The sequence below is a fragment of the Miniopterus natalensis genome, chromosome 1, assembly GCF_054644295.1.
Source record: "Miniopterus natalensis isolate mMinNat1 chromosome 1, mMinNat1.hap1, whole genome shotgun sequence".
In the NCBI taxonomy this organism is placed as follows: domain Eukaryota; kingdom Metazoa; phylum Chordata; class Mammalia; order Chiroptera; family Miniopteridae; genus Miniopterus; species Miniopterus natalensis.
The window spans coordinates 1,561,573-1,579,446 of NC_142081.1; the positions used below are offsets into that span (position 1 = coordinate 1,561,573).

The window sequence follows — 17,874 nt, forward strand, 5'->3', positions numbered from 1 at the left end:
GTGGCGCCTTCTAGTGTTTAAAAGTCAAGACAAAATGACAAAGTCTGAACAAAACATGTGCGACCACGGCCGTTCAGTGGCTCTCGGATGTTTATTGCTACACTGCTCCCACTCGACATACAACCACGAGACACAAACAAGCCACCTAAGGTCCACGCTTCGAGCACCTCGGCTCATTCCAAACAGCAGGATCGTAAAAACGTGCACAGTGCTGGCTTCTGGATGTTTAAAATGCTCGTGGAAATCCATGGGTCGAGCTGAAGGCTTAAGGAGAAATATAAAAGTCCAGAAAATCGTTTCATATTTCTTTTTTACAGCATCGACTTTGGCTCCGGAGGGCACAGGATGCGCTGTGCCTGCTGGGGTAGGCTCTGTCACCGACTAAAACAGCTGGATGATCGAGTCCCTTGATTTGCCGACACCAACCCATTTCACTGGAAGGCAAAAGAGTTGTTCAGGCTGGGGCACCTCGGGGAGGGGGAGGGGGAGGGGGAGGGGGAGGGTGGCCGGGCAGGGCACCCACCTGCTACTCCAACGTGATTCTCCACAAACCGGACGTAGCTCTGGGCCTGGGGGGGCAGGTCCTCCCACTTCCTGGCACTCGTGGTGTCCGCTTTCCACCCAGGCAGCGTCTCGTACTCCACCTCCACCTTCTGCAGGATCTCCTGGTTAGCTGGGGACACACAGGGGTGGCGGTGTCCTTCAGACGTCTGCTCCATCACCACACAGATGCTAGGCAGCAGGGATCCCCAGCCTGGGGTCTGCTTCCCTAGGGGCTCAGTGGTGAGGAGGGCAAGTTGCCCTGCTTGGTTTTCTCAGGATCAGGGACAGGTTCTCAGACATTGGCTGTACCCCTTCCAACCAGGGGACATGTCCGCCTACACGCGGATTCACCGTGGGCCCTGCTGGGATGTCCATGGGTGACATCTGAGTAGCACCAGAGACCCTGTCCAGAAATCCTAAGGGGCGCTGAGATTTTAAAGTGTTAAGAAATCCTGCTTGGCCAGCGTGGCTCAGTGGTTGAGCACTGACCTCTGAACCAGGAGATCACGGTTCGATTCCCCGTCAGGGCGCATGCCTGGATTTTGGGCTTGATCCCCAGTAGGGGGCGTGCAGGAGGCCGCCGATGGGTGATGTTTCTCTCTCATCATTGATGTTTCTACCTCTCTCTCCCTCTCCCTTCCTCTCTGAAGTCCATTAAAAAAATATATTTTAAAAAATAAAGTGTTAAGAAATCCTGAAGGAGCTATGCCCCCTGCCCTTCCCAGGGCAGGGATCCCTGGGCTCGCAGATGCCGACTGATGGAAGATGCTGGAACACGCCGTCCACCCCGAGGGTCCTGAGCCTCAGCCCCCTCTGGGTTTGCACAGTCCCCTGGGCCCTGACCTTGGGGTCATACCACACTCCTGCTGCGTCCACTCAAAGGTCAGGGTCAGTAGTAAAAGTCGGGGGCCCTGGCAGGCACTGGGGTGTCTACACCGACAGGGGAGGGAGGGGGAGCTTGCCCACAGCCACCGAGGGAGGGTGCCGCTGGTGGGCTTGGGATCATTGTGTGACCCACAGTCCAGATGCGTAAATGTGAACTCCAGGAAAACAGCATGGCCTGCAGGCTTTTCAAAGGAGGGGTGTGTGTGGGAACCCCAGCTAGGTCTTACACAGACCACATGAAAGCGTTTTCTTAGGTCAGACAGTCGTCTTTCCATCTTCAGAGTTTTAGGTTTTCCAGAGCAGTGCACGCCTGCTAACCGGAGGTGGGCCTAGACGCCCATGTGCCTGCAGGTCCCCCAGAGCTCCAGGGCTGGTGCCCAGTTGCCTTTCACCCGCCACTGAGGCCAGTCCCTCTGAGCCCTTCCCAAACTGCGGGACGAACCTGCGGGGACCCCGAGACCAGGCAGAGCCCCTCAGCCTGTGCTGGCCAGTGGTCAGACAAGCGAAGCCTCTGCACACGCCAGGTCCCCAGGTCACATCTGCCCCGCGCCAGGGGCAGCTGCCCACCACGGGAAGCCACCTCCCACTAGTACCTGGGAAATAGGGGATCCTTTTCCCGTTCAGCTTGTAGGAGACGCCGACTTTGATCTCGTCCAGGGCGTCCAAGATGTCCAGTTTCGTTAGAGCCAGCCTATCCAAACCAGGAGCACAAATGGAGAAGCCGTGGGCAAACGTGCTCACGGCTCCGTCTGCCTCCTCCACGCTTCCCCTCTGCCTCCGTGAACAGAAGACAGAGCTGAGGCTCAGGAGGAACGCAGAGGGCAGGCTGGGCACACCTCCAGCGCCCACGGCGGCATTGCCCCACCTGCCTTCCACCTGCCACATTTGGGGTCTTAGCCCAGAGCCCATGCCCAGGCTCATTCACGCTGCTCTGCCCACTGGCCCAGGCTGCCCATGGAGACCCAGCCCATGTCCACACCTCCAATGCCAATGGCGGCTTCCAGCTTCGTGGTTCTTCCTCCCACCAAGCCCTAACCCCTGGACCTCACACCAGGTTCTCGCTTTTTCTGTCTCCCTTTCAGCCCTGCCCCTGAGCTCCCATCATCCCGGCCCAGGAGTGGCGTGTTGGGTCTGTCAGGACAAGGGTGTAAGTCCTTTTGCTCTGGGTTTGCAACCCCTCCATCTATAGATGAACTATTTTAATCCTTTACAGATGCCCAGATGCCCTCTGGCCTTCATGGTGTTGCTCACCAGCTCTGAGTGCCCGGGACAGAACTCAGCATCACCACCCACTGTGGCCCCACCGTGCAGAAGTGTCTAGATGGAGTGACCAACCCATGGGGGAGACTGTGGCCCTGGGCCCCGACGCCCAGCTCCAGGTGCTCCAGTAGGGTCCAGGAGTCTGGGACACCCCCAGTGTCGATGGTGCCGGGACGGCCACGCGGTGACAAGTGCTTACGCGGTGAACCCGTTGACCATGTGAGCGTATCGCAGAATCATCAGGTCCAGCCAGCCGCAGCGCCGCTTCCTGCCAGTGGTCACCCCCCACTCGTGGCCGCGGTTCTGCAGCAGGTCGCCGATCTCCTGGGTGAGGACAGGGCAGGTCCCTGTGTGCGTGAACTGCCGCCTGACCCCCCTCCGCACCCCCTCGGGGCCCTGCCTGGGCTGGGGACTCACGTTGATCTGCTCAGTGGGGAAGGCACCGATGCCCACGCGTGTGGTGTAGGCCTTTACCACGCCGTAGACGTCGCCTATGTTCTGGGGGGGGATGCCCAGCCCCGTGCACACGCCCCCCACGGTGCAGTTGGATGAAGTCACAAAGGGGTAGGTCCCTGCAAGACAGAACCGGTCGGGGACCCTCCACCCCCCCACAGTTCACCCCAGCCCCGGGGGCTCTCTGGGCAGAGGGCAGTGGTGGATAAGCCCCCAGCAGAGCCCCTCAGGGGGCTCTGCCACGTTCCCTGCCGCAGACACGAAAGGGACGGTGCGTTGGGATCAGCCCATGGGACGTACCGAAGTCAATGTCCAGGAGGGCCGCGTTGGCACCTTCCACGAGGATTTTCTTGGGGGTGCCATGGAGCGCCTCGTACATGAAGTAGACGCCGTCTCGGACCATGGGCCGTATCCTCTCGGCAAAGCCCTGCAAGGGAGGAATGTAGCTGTGGGGGCCGGGGAAGCCACCCAGCTCCCACCCCACCCCATAGCTTGGCTCATCCAGACATTTTCCTTCAGCCAGGGGCCCCTGGTCGCAAACCTGACCCTGCCCAGGGCCTGTCTGCGACTCAGCACTGTCCTCAGGACCATCATGGGGTGAGATGTGTCCCCCAATTCATATGTTGGAGCCCTAATCCCCAGGACCTCAGAATGGGGCTGTACTGCAGGTCATTAAAGTTCAAACGAGGTCACTAGGGTGGGCCCTAATCCAGCATGACTGGTGCCCCTATGGGTCTGTCTCTGCCCTCATTTACAGCCCCAGACAGGGCTGGAGGAACGGGATCCCAGCCATTTACAGCCCCAGACAGGGCTGGAGGAATGGGGTCCCAGCCATTTACAGCCCCAGACAGGGCTGGAGGAATGGGGTCCCAGCCATTTCAGCCCCAGACAAGGCTGGAGGAATGGGGTCCCAGCCATTTCAGCCCCAGACAAGGCTGGAGGAATGGGGTCCCAGCCATTTACAGCCCCAGACAGGGCTGGAGGAATGGGGTCCCAGCCATTTACAGCCCCAGACAGGGCTGGAGGAACGGGGTCCCAGCCATTTCAGCCCCAGACAGGGCTGGAGGAACGGGGTCCCAGCCATTTACAGCCCCAGACAGGGCTAGAGGAATGGGGTCCCAGCCATTTACAGCCCCAGACAGGGCTGGAGGAACGGGGTCCCAGCCTTGGAAACGTCCAGAAGGGCTTTGTGCCCTGAAACAGGTGCACTCAGTGAGGTAAGTCGTCAGAACCGCTTGCCGCCCCGGCCACCCCTGCGCCTTGCTCTACCTTGAGCCTTTTGAGTTGACCGTCAACGTCTATTTCCAAAGTGGGGAACATGGACTGGTGCTGATGGGCCAGGTTCTTGAATCTGCAGAGGTGACAGTGACTGAGCCCCTTGGCCCTGCTGGACCCCCGGGCCCCACACTAGCCAGTCCCCCAGGGCTATGGGCAGCCTGGTACCTGGCGGAAAACTCGTCGAAGTCAGACAGCAGGTCGCAGATGCGCAGGCCGGTGCGGGCCGCCTTGGACGAGTAGGCTGGTCCAATGCCCTTCCTGGTGGTGCCGATGCTGAGAGACGGCGCAGCCATGAGCACGGGGGATCTGCCTGGAAACTGGGGGCCCCAGCCAGCGCCCCAGACCTATGTCCACCCCTGGGTGCCATGTAAGGCGCCTCCCCAGCGGAAGGGCCCAGGGGTCTGGATGGCAGTGAGAACCGACGGGACTCCTCAAATGGCCATGTCTCAGGGACCCCGGGGCTGGGCGGCAGCAGATGGTCCTAAGCCCCAAACTAACCCTGCCCTCGGCCCCTGGCCTCCGCTGTGGGGCCCTGCGTCCCACTGTGCCCTCCCATCCCTCTTGCCCAGCACTGGGGACACTTCCTCCTGGGAACTGGGAGCCAGCCATGCCCACCCTGCACCCCCGGCCAGGCCCCAGGCTCGGCATTGCCACCTGTGTCTGGCTGAGCTGTGTGAGTGCATGTACGTATGTCAGCATGTGTGTGCATGTGTGTGAGAATGTGAGAACCAGTCCCCCCTCCTTCCAATAAATATCTTTGGACGACCCCAAATATGGCCATCAAGTGAGGGCGGGCGGGATGTGGGCACCGTGTGGGGCTGTGGCCTGTGTGTGGGATCAAGGCTGGCAGGGGATCCCAGTGACAGGTGACAGACAGCAGGTGCAGGCCCCGGGGGTGGCAGCCAGTGAGGATGTCGTGACCCCAGGGAGAGGCAGGCTCATTCGGGTTTCAGGACTGGGGAGGCTGGGGGTAAACGAGGGCGACTGATCTCCAGGGACTCCGGATCCAGGTTCCCCTCCCCTCCCGTCATGCAGGACAGGACACTCCCCCAGACACCAGCTCCTGGACGGAGCCGCCACGAGAAGCGCCTCAGTACTCACTTCTTCCCCTCCTGGGCTTGCCGCTGCACCTCCTGAAGCCCATCGACCGCCTGGTGGAAATCAAACACTGGGGGCCAGGGAGGGCGCCGAGGGAGAAACAGACTGGGAGTTATGGGGGGCACCCTCTGCACCGACCACAGGCCCGGGCCCCCGTGGAAAGGTGGTTGTCCCTTTCAAAGGGGACAAATTGGGCCCTGGCTGGTGTGGCTCAGTTGGCTGGAGAATCACCCGTGCACCTGAAGGGTGGCGGGTTCAATTCCCAGTCAAGGCGCAGACCCAGGTTGCAGGTTTGAGTTCCGGTCAGGGTGGGTACAGGAGGCAACTGGCCCATGTTTCTCTCTCACATCGATGTTTCTCTCTTCTCTCTCTCAAATCAACAAAAACATATCCGCAGGTGAGGATTTAAAAAGGGGGAGTTTTAGAATCTAGCCTCTGCTCCCCACCAACTCACGCGTGACCGTGAGTCCCCCTTGGCTTCAGGTTCCCCGTCCGCCGTGGGGACCATGATCTGACCACCCTGTGCTCTGGGAAGGCCGTGCGGAGCTATGTGGGCTCTGCGGCTGGGGAGGAGGGTGGGGGGGGGGGTCCCTTGTTCACGGGCAGGGGAGGGCGACGCTCACCGAGGTGGGCGCGGTCAGAGATGATGAGCCTCTTCTCCCAGTCCTTGAGGCCTGTGGCGACGGGCACAGAAAAGAGGGCTGAGGTGAGCTAGCTCCCCCAGTGCCCACCCAGGCAAACACCACCAGGGTCATCTCCGGTGCTGAGCAAGTGACCAGCCCTCCCCTTGTGGCCTCTCCCCCTGCTGTGGGTCCCAGACCCTTACCCCCAGCAGATGCCCACCCCATTCCCGCAGGCATCTATGTCCCCACGGGGTCTCCATCCTGGCACCTCCGGCACCTCCTGGTGCCCGTTTCCCGGGGTCCGGTTCCCACGAGCCCTCTTTGCACCTGAACTTGAGCCTGAGGCTCTGCTTCCTCCATGACCCTCTCGGGGGCTCAGGGCTGCCGCGTGCTGGTCACCTGCCTCTAGATGACCCTCGCAGGGCCTCACTGGCCCAGACACCCTGGCGGGTGGCCTCAGTCGCCGCCCGCCTGCCTCCTGTCCCCGAGGAACCCCCAGGAACCACATCTTTCCCCGAAGGTGTGGCCCGCCCACCAGAGACACCGCACAGCCAGGCACCGGCCAACACGGGCGCTGGGGGCACTCGGGTGTCGGGACAGGGCGCGTCTGGGGGACGCGGACCCACCTTTCTTTTCATTCTTTTCTGCTTCTTCAAACAAGCCCGGTAAGTGGACAACCACCCCGTTGCCTGCAACACATGGACACGAGACTGAGCTGCACCGAGGACGCTGGGGGCTTAGGCTTATGACGGCAGGACACTGGCACGTCGGCGTCCACGGCGGCAACGGTCACAGCAGCTGAGACGCGGACGCAGCCCGGTGTCCACAAGGAGGAACGGATGACCTGGGTGGCCCATCGCGCCGAGGGGCGCGACTCGGCCTTGGAAACGAGGGGCAGGCGGACACCTGCTGCAGCGTGGATGCGTCACGCTGAGTAAATAGCCAGACGCGGGACAGACGCTGTGTGGCCCCTGCCGTGAGGAGTCAGGCCCATGGAGACGGCGATGGTGGCGCCGGGCTGGGGAGGGTAGGGTTGGGGTTTAACCAGGACAGAGGCTCAGCTGGGGAAAATGACAAAGTTCTGGAGATGACGGTGGGGATGTCTGTGTAGCAATGGGAATGTACCTGATGCCTCTGTGCGCAAAACGGCTTGACAGTGCCTTTACTCTCTGTGTGTGTGTGTGTGTATTTTTTAATCCTTGCTCAAGAATATTTTTTCCATTGCTTTTCAGAGAGAGTTCAAGGGACAGAGAAAGAGAGAGAGAGAAACATCGATGTGAGAGAGACACATCGACCGGTTGCCTCCCGCATGGGCCCCGACCAGAGCTGGGGATCAGGCCTGCAACCGAGGTATGTGCCCTTGGCTGGAATCGAACCCGGCACCCTTCAGTCCGAGGGCCGATGCTCTAACTACTGAGCAAACGGGTCAGGGCTATGCTGTGTGTAGTTTATCACAGTAAAAGAAGGGCCCACACAAAACAAGCCGGGCCTGACGCATTTGCAGAGACGGAGCAGTCTGTAGGGTGGGGCTGGGCTGGGGGAAGGGGGTGGCCAGCAAGCAGCAGAAAGGAACTTCTTGGGGGGACAACACTGTCCTAAATTGAACTGAGTGATGGCTGCGCAGCTGTGGGTGAACTTCGTGGCCCGTGAATTGTGCCTCGAGAACAGTGCTCCGGTTTAGTAAATGGCCTGAACACGGGAAAGCGGAGACTTGTGGCACCACCGCTCCGGGGCGGGTCAACTCCCGGGAGCCCTGCTGCCCCAGCCATAGAACGGGCGGGGGGCATGGGCAGGCTGGCCCGAGGGCACACGCTCCCATGGGGTCCAGGTGAAGCTGAACGCAGGCGCCTTCCTCCAGGACCGCAGGCTGCTGGCCAGGGCCACCCTATCCTGTGCTGGCCCTGCCGGGGTTGGCCGTGGCACAGGCTCAGCCGAGAGAGACAGGACATTGGTCCAGGTGGGAGTGATTCAGAGACTACGCAAGCCACACCGAGCACAAAAGGTCATCTAAATGCCAAGCGTCCCGAGATGACCACGTGGCCAGGGCTGGGGGAGTGTTGCAAGCCGAGGGGCAGCTGTGTAAACTCCAGCACCTTCGGCCCTGGCTAAGTGTGACTCTCGGGTGCCATGAGCTGACCGCCCTCCTGGTGCACCCTCGTGACCGTCTAGCCTGGGCTCCGGCCCCCAGCCCTGATGAACCTCCAGCTCCTCTGAGACCAGGCAGAGCCCCACCCCCATCCAGTGGTGCCTGCTTGGCCTTGCTTCCTGCGGCGGGGGCGGGGGGGGGGGGGAGCGAAGACAGGCGGTGCCAAGAGGGCTTCCTGCAGCCGGGCCACCCCACCAGGCTATGCTGGGGCACGGGCTGGGGGTCCCCCATCCTCAGCTGCTCAGCCATGGCTGGGCTGGGTCCGCACCCGAGTGGAGGGGCCGCTGAGACCTCCTGCTCAGCCCAGCTGCACGCAGCCCACGCTTCTTTCCAGTGCGCCAGACCCCATGCCATCGCCAGGCGCTCGCCTGCCACGGCAGCCCCCCCGCTTCCTGACCAGGGAGGGGTGGGTGCAGATGAGTCACGAGTGTGGCTTAGTCATGGAAAGAGCCAGAAGGAAAAGTACTGGAAGCCCTGAGACTGTCCCAGGGGCCTGGCCTGGGGACCGGGACAAGCTTCTCTGAGTAAGGGCAGCTAAGAGACAAGGCCAGGACAGGCCGCTGGGCCTTGTGACAGAGACAGAGACAGAGACAGAGACACAGAGACAGAGAGAGAGGGAGGGAGGGAGAGAGATGGCTCTGTCTCTCAGGGGCACCAAAAAGTAATCCGGTAGCTTCAGGGAGGGCAAGAGGGCTGGGCTAGGGGCAGGAAACTGCAGATTGGAGCAAGAAGGGCCCCCTGCGGACAGACCTCGTGCAGGGCCAGGAAAAGCCCAGCTTCCCCACCCAGGCTCGGCCCCACCCACACAGCAGGAGGCCAGGCCCATCAGCACACATACCTGGCAGGCACGCTCAGTCACGGGTGTGCACACGCACAGTCCCACAAGCACACACACACACACACTCACCCACATGCACGCATACAAGCTTGCTCAGCACCCCTGGGGAGTCCAGGAGCTCAGTGGAGCCCCAGCACCCCCTCTTCCTCTGGCCCAGGCTGGGCGGCGCCCTGGCTCCCCCCACATGCCCCATTAGGCTGAGGACAGGCCCCCAGGTCAGACACTCCGGCCAGGGCTCTTGAGGGGAGCTGGGACCTCGGACCTCATCCTGGCTGGACAGGTTGTGTGGAAACAGCCGGGGTTCAGCTCCACATATCGGGACCCTGGGGCTGACCACGTCCCTGGTGGGGTGGTGGGCACTCACCGATGAAGGACACGGCCTTGCTGTTGATGATGCCGCTGGGCAGCAGGTGGAAGTCGTATTCCTTGCCGTCCACCACCACAGTGTGGCCAGCGTTGTTGCCCCCCTGGGGACAGAAACCACCAGCTGAGTGTCCAGGAGCCCGGGGCTTGGACCACCCTAGCAGAGCCTGCCCTGCACCCAGCTGCACTCCGGGCCACCCAGCTCCAATGTGAGGTGCTCAGGAGCTGCCTCTAGACTGCCTGTGGGGGAGGCCCCGACCCCCAGGGGGCCGAGATGCCGTCCATGCCTGGACTCGGGGAGCTGTGAGCATGTCTGGGGTGTGCTGGGTCAGTGCCCTGCTCCGCGAATAGGACTGGGCCCAAGCTGTTTCCAACACCTGAACTCTCATGGGGCCACATGCCAACGCCCCAAGGTGTCTTGGTGCAGCCCCTGAAACTGGGGTGCTTAGAGCCACTCTGGGGGCCTCCTCTCAGGCAGAAATGAGGGGCCCAACCCTTCCCAGAAGCACAAACTCAGGCCACCACCGTGCTCCACACAGCCTGAGCTCCGCGGTGGCAGAGAGGCGAGGGGGACAGGTGCCAGCGGGACAGGAGCCATCATGGGCCAGTGCTCCTCACCCCCTCAGCGGGAGCCCCTCCTTCAGGGCCCACACCGTCCACTTAAGAATAAAAAAAAAAAAAGCAGTTTTGAGGCCAATCCTGTTTTGGGGACACCAGGCCACGGGATCCCTTCTTTCTGGAACTTTTGCCAGCAGGGAAGGTCATGCCACAGAGGGAGGCCCGGCCTGCGGCCCCATGTCCTGCCACTAGAGAGCACTGTGGCCCCCAGGGCGTGGACACTCCCAGCTGCCCCTCCTCCCTCCTGGGTCCCAACAGTTAGCAGAGTCCCATGAGGGACCCGTGCCTGCTGGTGCCCAGCACCGTGGACCTGCCCCTCATTGCGTCCACTCTGTCCCCAGCACCCTGGAGCCCAGCCTGGCCCCACCTTCCTGCCTCAGTCTCCTTAAGGTACAGGCTTACCTTGGGCCCCTCCCTGCCACACCCTGCCTTGCAGAGGGGTGTCATGAGCTGCAGGCTATGAGGGGCCTCAGCATCCCCCAACCCTCGAAGGGCCCAGCAGGCTGGGGCCCTCATTGCCTTTCCTTGCCCACCCCAGGCTGGGCTGAGGACTGGGCCTCCTCCCCAACCCCGGCCAGGGGCACCTGCTCCTCATGTCGTAGACTGGACAGACTGCCAGTCTCCCAGCCCCTCCCTGAACCAGCCAGGGTGGGGGCAACTGGGGGCAGACTCTGGAGACCTCAGTCCTCGAATTGATAAATGAAGCGGGCTGGAGCCCTAGCCCTCCACCCTGCAGGCTCCCCTCTAGGGCCCTGCTGGAAACCCATTCCCCCAGGAGTCCCGGACACGGGGCATCCTGCTCCTGAAATGCCTGTGGGAGGTCCCTCTGGCCTGTCCCCCAAGCCGCTGACGCAGGGTGTGGGGGCTGTGCTCCCAGGTGGGCTGTCTCAGACTCTTGGGGTCACTACTGTCCAGGTGTGCACCCCAGTGGCCCTGCCTTGTCCCATAGCTCAGTGGCCCTGCCTTGTCCCCTGGCCCCGAGCATCCCTGGCACTTCCAGGTGCTTGGCTGTGGCAGCTGTGCATGTGCGGGAGGTCTGAGACCGAGGAGGGTGCTCCGTGAGGGCGGGCAGGGCGCCAGGCCTTGGGGACTCAGGATGGAGCCCACGTTCAGAAGGGAACGGGGTGAGCCTCCTAGGGGGGCTGTGGGGACGGGAGATGCGGATGCAGGGGGGGAGCAGGGGTGGTGAGCTAGGCCTTGACCATCAGAACCGCCCGTGGAGTGTGGGGGAAAATGGGCTTTCAGCAGACCGGCGCCCACGCATGACTGACGTGCCCCGGGTCATGGGATCCCTGTACCGCCCAGGGATGCCATCCTTGCTCTGCCCTTGTCTTCTCACAGGGGCACCGTCCCCTCAGCGAGGTACTCTGCACACGGGGTCACACCCACAGTTGTCTTTGCCACCAAAGAAGGGACAGCCTGGGGGAGGAGTGTGTGGTCTTCAGGGACAGATGGGAAAACTGAGGTCTCCAGAGACCGGAGCTAGCAGCAGAGCCCAGGCCACCGTGCCTCCCTCCCTGCCGAGTGCCTGCGTACGTGACAGCCTCTGAGCAACCTCCCACCTTTGTTTGGGGTAAACACAGGCCCCTAGGAACAGGCGCAGGCCTCTGTGGACCAGTGGGCATCAGATGACCCTGCCAGCTGCAGGGCCGGGCATCAGCTCATAGGCCACACCCAGGTGCATGAGCCAGTCCGAATGCAGAGCCCAGGGCCTGCTGGCTGCAGGGGCCAAGGGTGACCATGCCAGAGACCCTGGTCTCTCCTCCTCCAGGCCACACGTGGCCAATGGTGAGGTTGGGCAGAGACACCCCACCTGCCTTCCTTGGGCTTTGGCCTGGTTGCCCTCTGCAGGCCTAAGAAGTGGGCCATGGCCGCTTGGATGGCAGCCTGGTTTAGAAAACCATGTGGAGAGGGCAGCTTGCCCAGGGTCCCCATGAGAGACAGAAGCTGGCCTGTCCTGGCCCAGCCTGGCCTCCGAGGCGTAGCCCTTGCCTCCTGGGCTGCTCTCAGCCTCCTGTCCCAGGTGAGCAGGTTCCAGAGGCTCTGTGCCTGGTGCCCTATGACAGTGAGCTAGGACTGTCCTGGGACCTGGGAAGCCGAGGGGTTCCCAAACCTCGGCCTGTCTGTGCAACAGTTCCCTAGAGCCTGCCTCACCCCACTTCCAAGCCCCTGGGGGCCTGGCCGGGTCAGGGGGGCTGGCACAGAGGCAGATCTCAGTGTCCACCCCTCAGGGCTCTGCCTCCTCCAGGCTCTCCCCTGGGTGGTGGAGCCTGGGTTCAGGCACAGCTCTCTGCCCTCCCCAGGGTGCTGAGGTCACTCCCACTGCCCAGTCACTCAAAGTCCCCTGTGGACATCAGCTGCCTCCCTGGTGTCAGAGATCTAAGAAAGGGGGACTACCTCACTCTCAGACATGGGAACAAGACTAAGGCCGAGGCTGGGCTACTCGGGAGTCGGACCAGCCTGACCTTTCCTGTCCCTGCATTTGGCCAGCTAAGGCCCAGCCACAGGCACAGCCTGTCCCCAGAGAGCATCAGTGGTGACCCTGGGCCAGGCAACCCCCCCCCCCAGAGCTCCCCCCACCGCACCCTGTACCTAGAGAGCCTCCCTGCCCTGTGTGGCCTCTGCCACCCTCCTTGGGACCCCCAACGGCTCATGCAGCTCTGACACCCAACCCTGATGTCCCTGCTGGGGGCACCTCTCCAAGCCCCGCCTCACTCCCATGTTCATCACTGGGGGGGGAGGGTCCGTGGATGGAGCAGGCACTGTGAGCCTTGTCACCTGCACGTGTCCCCAGCCTTGCTCTCGAGTATCTGTACTTGCCCTGCACACCCCACTATCTGCTTGGAGGCCTCCTACTGACCTCTGAGCTCCTAGGTTCTCCACCTCTCACGACCCACTCAGCCACCACTGTGCCCCCCCCATTCCTTCTCTGATCCCCCCCACGCAGGTCTCCTTAATGCTTGGGATGCAAACTTTGGTCATAAGGTGCCCACTTGGCCCAGGTTCCCAGGGAGGCCCGGCCTGGCCTTTCTCCTCTGTGATGCAGCCCCTGACCCAGCCAGCACCCGCTCACTCAGGACAGGGACCAGCTCTTCCGCCTGTGTCCACCCCTAGCCTGGCCAGTGTGCAGGACGAGAGGACAGGGGGAGCAGAGAGAGAGGTGAGCACGGGGCGGGGGTGGGGGCCGGGGTGCAGACAGCTCTTCAGAGGTGTGACGCGGCTGTCTGGGGTGGCCGTAGCTGTGGCCCGGTGGGAGAGGCCTCTGGGCTGTGGCAGAAGTGGATTTTATCAGGATCGCCCCCCCAGCACGCAGCAGGGCCTGTGTTCACTGGGACCCTGGTCTGGTGACGCCGAGGAGCTCCCCACCTGGGCGGTGCTTCGCCTCGTTGGGGGCCCGCTGGCCGGCTCCACTCACTCACTCGTTCAACCTCAACCAAGAGTTGTTCTTTCGGGCGAGGCCCTGGGACAAAGGCGGTCACGGGGACACAGGCCCTCAGGCCATTGAGGAGAAGGGAGGCTGCCCCGGAAACAAGTCCGGGAGGCAGAGAACAGCGGGAGGAGCCGGGGCCCAGGCCCGAGATGGGACCACAGGCCCCAAACAGCTGAGATGAGAGCAAAGACTGTAGCTGTGGGGATTGCAGCTGCCATCAGGAAGGCCCAGGCCCGGGGCAGGCCAGGTGACCCGGTCACTGGGGCTGGCTTGCTGTGGCCCTTTCAGGAAGCTGCCCAGACAGACTCCATCCCCAGCCTGCTTGGCCCTTGGTCGGTCTGTCCAAGGCTCTTGGAAGTGAAGGGAGTGGACAGGGCCCGCCCCCGACCCAGGTGGCAGAGCTCCGTTCCAAACCCATCTCGCAGCTGGCAGGAGAGCCCAGCGGCATCCAGATGAGGATATCGGCAGCAACTGCAGTGCTGCTTCGAGGAGGGGAGACGGGCCAGCCGTGTATGTGGAAGGCGGGGGACATCACTGGAGCAGACAACGGGAGGGGGTGCCCTGTGCTAGAGAGTGGGAGGCGAGGAGCAGCCCATGGACCACGCGCCCCACTGGGCTAGTGGGGACAAGGGCTCCTGTTCACACAGCAGGGGCTGGGGGGCTGCTTCTGGCACCTGGGGCTCTTGGGGGGAGGGGGAGCTTGCTCTCCATGGCTTAGGACAGAGAGAGGGTGGGGACCCCCGAGAGCCCCAGGAAGCTCCTGGGAGCATGGTCAGCATCAGGCAGAGTGGTCCAGCTGTTGAGGTCTCCCTGATTCGAGAACATTGGGCCTGCCCCTTCTCAGGAGACTCAGAACCCCAGCCTCTGGGAGGGAGCTGAGAAAAGCCACAGAACCAGGGAGGAGGAGCCCAGGGGCACCCATTTCCCCTCTTTGGCAGCCTTCTTGCTGGTGGCTCCAAACCTGTCTCCCTAATGCGTACACCCCCAAGCCAACCCGCCTGTGCCCTGACCTCTGTCAGCCACAGCAGCAAGCATGGCTGGGTGACCCTGGCACGGGGCAGTGGCTCCCTAGTGCCCAGTGCCTGCCTGTCACCCAGCAGCAGGCAGAGGCCCCGCCCTGGGCCCTCAGGGGACAAAGCCTATGTCCGGCCTCCTCTGTCACCCTGGCCAGAAGTCCACGCTCCTCCCTGTCCCTCTGCCCTGCCAGGACCCTCCTTGCCCTGCCTTCCTCCAGGTCCTCCCCGCTGTCCTGCCCTCCCTCTGCCTCCTCTTGGTGACCAGCCCAGGGTAACCCCCTCCCAGAGGCTCCTCGCCGGCTCCCCGCTGGGCTCCCCAGGACCCAGCCCCCTGCCTGGAGTCCGCCAGCCCCGCCTCCGACCCGGACAGAATGAGGAATGGGGGTGTCTCCGTTGTCCTCAAACCACCTGGGAGCTGGGGTCCCCGCCTCCTCCCCCCCCCCGGAGGGCCCAGCGGCGCACCCCACCCCCTGAGGATCGGGTGTCCCCAACTCAGCAGGATTTGTATTTATAGCTCTGCCCCTGGCCCCGGCAGGGTGGGGGTGGGGCGGGGGGAGGGGGTCGCTGCGGGAGGCGCGGGGAGGGCGTCCCGCGCAGGGGGCGCCGAGCGCGCGGTGGGAGGGTGGAGGCGCCCGGGAAGGGGGGCCGGGGGCGCCGGCGGGGGCCCCGCGCACCTGGCAGCGGCTGATGATGTCGGCGTCCGTGGCCAGCAGGTCCACCACCTTGCCCTTTCCCTCGTCCCCCCACTGCGCGCCCAGCACCACGGTCACCCGGGAGCCCGCCGCCTCCTGCTGCAGCCGCGCCCGCTTGACGCCGCCCGCGCCCGGGGGCCGGTCGTTGGAGGCTCGGGTCGCGGACATGCTCCGGCTGGTCCGCGCGCTGGGCCGCCCGGAGCCCGCGGGGAGCGCGCCCGCCCGCCCGGGCCATTAAAAGGCGCCGGCCCCGGGCGGGGGGCGGGCCCGTGACGCTCGTGACCTCCGGCCCCGGTCCCGCCCCCGCCCCGCCGCCGCCGCGAGGCGCGCACTTCGGGGCGCACGGACGGACGGCGCGCCCCGGGGCCGCTCCCGCGCGCCTGGCCGGGGTGCCCCGCGAACGTCACGCGGAGCTTGCTCCCCCTCCCCGCCCTCTCGGACCCGGGGCGCGCGGGGCGCTGGGACCCGCCCGGCCGGGCCTGGGCCCCGGGGGTCCCCTCCAGCGCGCGCCCGCGGCTTGCGAAAGCGGAGCTTCGTCTCTGCGCCCCGCCCGCAGGGGCCGCCGGCGCGGGGCTGGGGGCGCGCACCTGCCGGCGGGGAGCCCGGGTCCCCTGGACCCGCGCGCGCCCTCTGGTGGCGCAGGAGAGGACAGCTGCCCCCGCCACCCGCGGGAGCCAGGCGTCCAGCGCGGGACACGCGGTGGGGCCGCGGGTGCCAGCACCCGGGCTGGTCCGAGAGCCGGGCTGCCCTGGGTCCTCAGGGCCCTGCGTCCGAGCTCTCAGGGCACCTGGCGGGGCAGGGGGGCAGCCAGGGATGCGCAGGGCCCGGGGTCCCCAGACCTCTTTCTTGCTCCAGCCTGTGAAGGGACTGGGTGTCGGGACAGGCCGTGTGACAGTCGGCTGGGCTCCTAAGTTCCCAGCTGGGTGCACTGCCTGGGCCACCCCACCCGCACACACACCCCAAGCGCACTCTGGCTTGGGCATGGGAGAAGGGGCCAGCGATGGGTCCCCCCGGGGACAGCAGTGTCCTATTAGGCCCTCACCGGGGGCTGGAACCAGGGCCTCTCCTTCCATCCCTGGGGGCTGTCCATGCAGAGGGGCCCGGAGCCGGTCCGCTAACCTCTGGCCAGGGCTGCAAGAGCCGAGGGTTTGGGGAGGCTCCTTGCGCTCCCAGGCTGGAGACAGGGAGACAAGACACTCCCCAGGAAGAAGGGAGTGGACCCTGGGCTTGTCACACAAAGGCTACTCATGGAGAACTGCCCACCGCCTCTCCTGGACTCCTCTCTCCCTCCCTCCATGTGGGAGCCCCGCTGTCACCCTGGGCAGGTCACTTGGCCCCTCCGTGCCCCAGCCCCTCTTCTCACATGGCGACATCAGAAATTCCTCTCCCTCAGCACTGTTGGGGGTAAACGCCACGATGTGGGTTACAGGCAGAGTACTAGGTGCTGGCATCAACGTTGTGACTTCCTGGTGACAGTGGCAGGGTGGGGGGCAGAGTGGGCAGCCCACTGGCCCCCAGCCCTGGGAGGCAGCCTCCTCCCTGCAGGAGGGCATTAGGGGCAGGAGGGCCAAAGGCCAAGCAGGCTGAGGAGGGGTGTCCAGGAGGGACTGTGCCGAGGACTTGGGGGTTTCAGGGTGGGAGAGAATTTGGGGTACAATAGCTGGCTGTGTGGATGGGGAAGGGGTTGGATTTAGCAGGAGGGCCCCAGAGGGTTCCAGAGGTTTCTTTTTTGCTTATTTCCAGATGAAAGAAACTGGGCTTTGAATGCCCACCAGGAGTCACGTCAGCTGAGGGGTGCTTCCCTCTGCCCACCCCTGGGGAGCGCTGGCTCTGAGCCCTCTCTGGGGAGACCTGGATGGGAACCAAGGGGACACCTCCCGGGTTTGACAGGCTCTGCAGGGCCAAATGCTGGCTGGGGCACCAAGTCCTCCAGGCCCAGTCTATAAATAGCCAGTGGGCCTGGGAGAGTCTGGCCTTTCTATAAACAACTCTGTCCAGGCCCAGCAGCTGGGGCCCTGCCAGTCACACGGCCCAGCCGGAATTAGAACCCCCCCCCCCCCCGCAGGCCCTACACACATCAGGCCAGGCAGTACAAGTCACCAAGCTTGGGGGCCCGCGGTGTGACCCCATGCCCTCAGGGAGCACATGGGTGTGGCTGACAAGGTTCGCACTGCAGGGGCCACGCCTCACCGTGGGATGTCACACATGGTGACCAGGACACAGACACCTGCACACACCTACACCCCCAAACTCGAAATGGTGCATGGCGGGAATGAAAAACGGTGCAGCTGCTTTGGAAGTCAGTTTGGCAGTTTCTTAAAAAGTTAAACATAAACTTGGTCTCTGACCCGGCCATTCCCTGCTTGGAAACCCCGAGAAACGAACACACGCCCACAGGAAGGCCCAGGCCAGCGTGCGGTGTCCCAGAGCGCCCCTCACAGAGCCTCACCCGGGGCAGCCGGTGCCCCAGACAGGCGAGCGAGGGACAGCGTGCTCCCCACGCAGGAGCGCCAGGCAGCCATGCAGGGCGCCGGAGAGCGGACACCCTCCAGTGGGGCCTCGGAGACATGCGGGATGAAAGCCAGTCACAAAACGTCCACGTGAAACGTACACAAAAAGCCGATGCAGAGG

General features: G+C 63.9%; 1 protein-coding gene across 1 annotated transcript; it reads right to left on the minus strand.

Moving 5' to 3' along the window:
* Positions 1–352: 352 nt before the first annotated feature.
* On the minus strand, positions 353–15,411 carry ADSS1 (adenylosuccinate synthase 1). Its single transcript, XM_087813598.1, has 13 exons — positions 15,226–15,411; positions 9,489–9,591; positions 6,767–6,829; positions 6,141–6,191; positions 5,521–5,587; positions 4,585–4,692; positions 4,411–4,492; positions 3,442–3,568; positions 3,106–3,260; positions 2,888–3,012; positions 2,022–2,119; positions 524–673; positions 353–434 (listed from the first exon to the last, which is right to left on the minus strand). Exons 1-13 carry the CDS (start codon positions 15,409–15,411, stop codon positions 382–384), a joined length of 1,368 nt encoding a protein of 455 aa, XP_087669724.1. The 3' UTR covers positions 353–381.
* Between the last annotated feature and the right edge of the window lie 2,463 nt (positions 15,412–17,874).

Coding starts and splice junctions, on each gene's coding strand:
- ADSS1 (XM_087813598.1), bottom strand. CDS start 15,411: ATGTCCGCGACCCGAGCCTCCAACGACCGGCCCCCGGGCGCGGGCGGC. Junction 5,588..6,140: donor CTCTGACCGCGCCCACCTCG/GTGAGCGTCGCC, acceptor CCTGGCCCCCAG/TGTTTGATTTCCACCAGGCG. Junction 3,013..3,105: donor TCCCCACTGAGCAGATCAAC/GTGAGTCCCCAG, acceptor GTCCTCACCCAG/GAGATCGGCGACCTGCTGCA.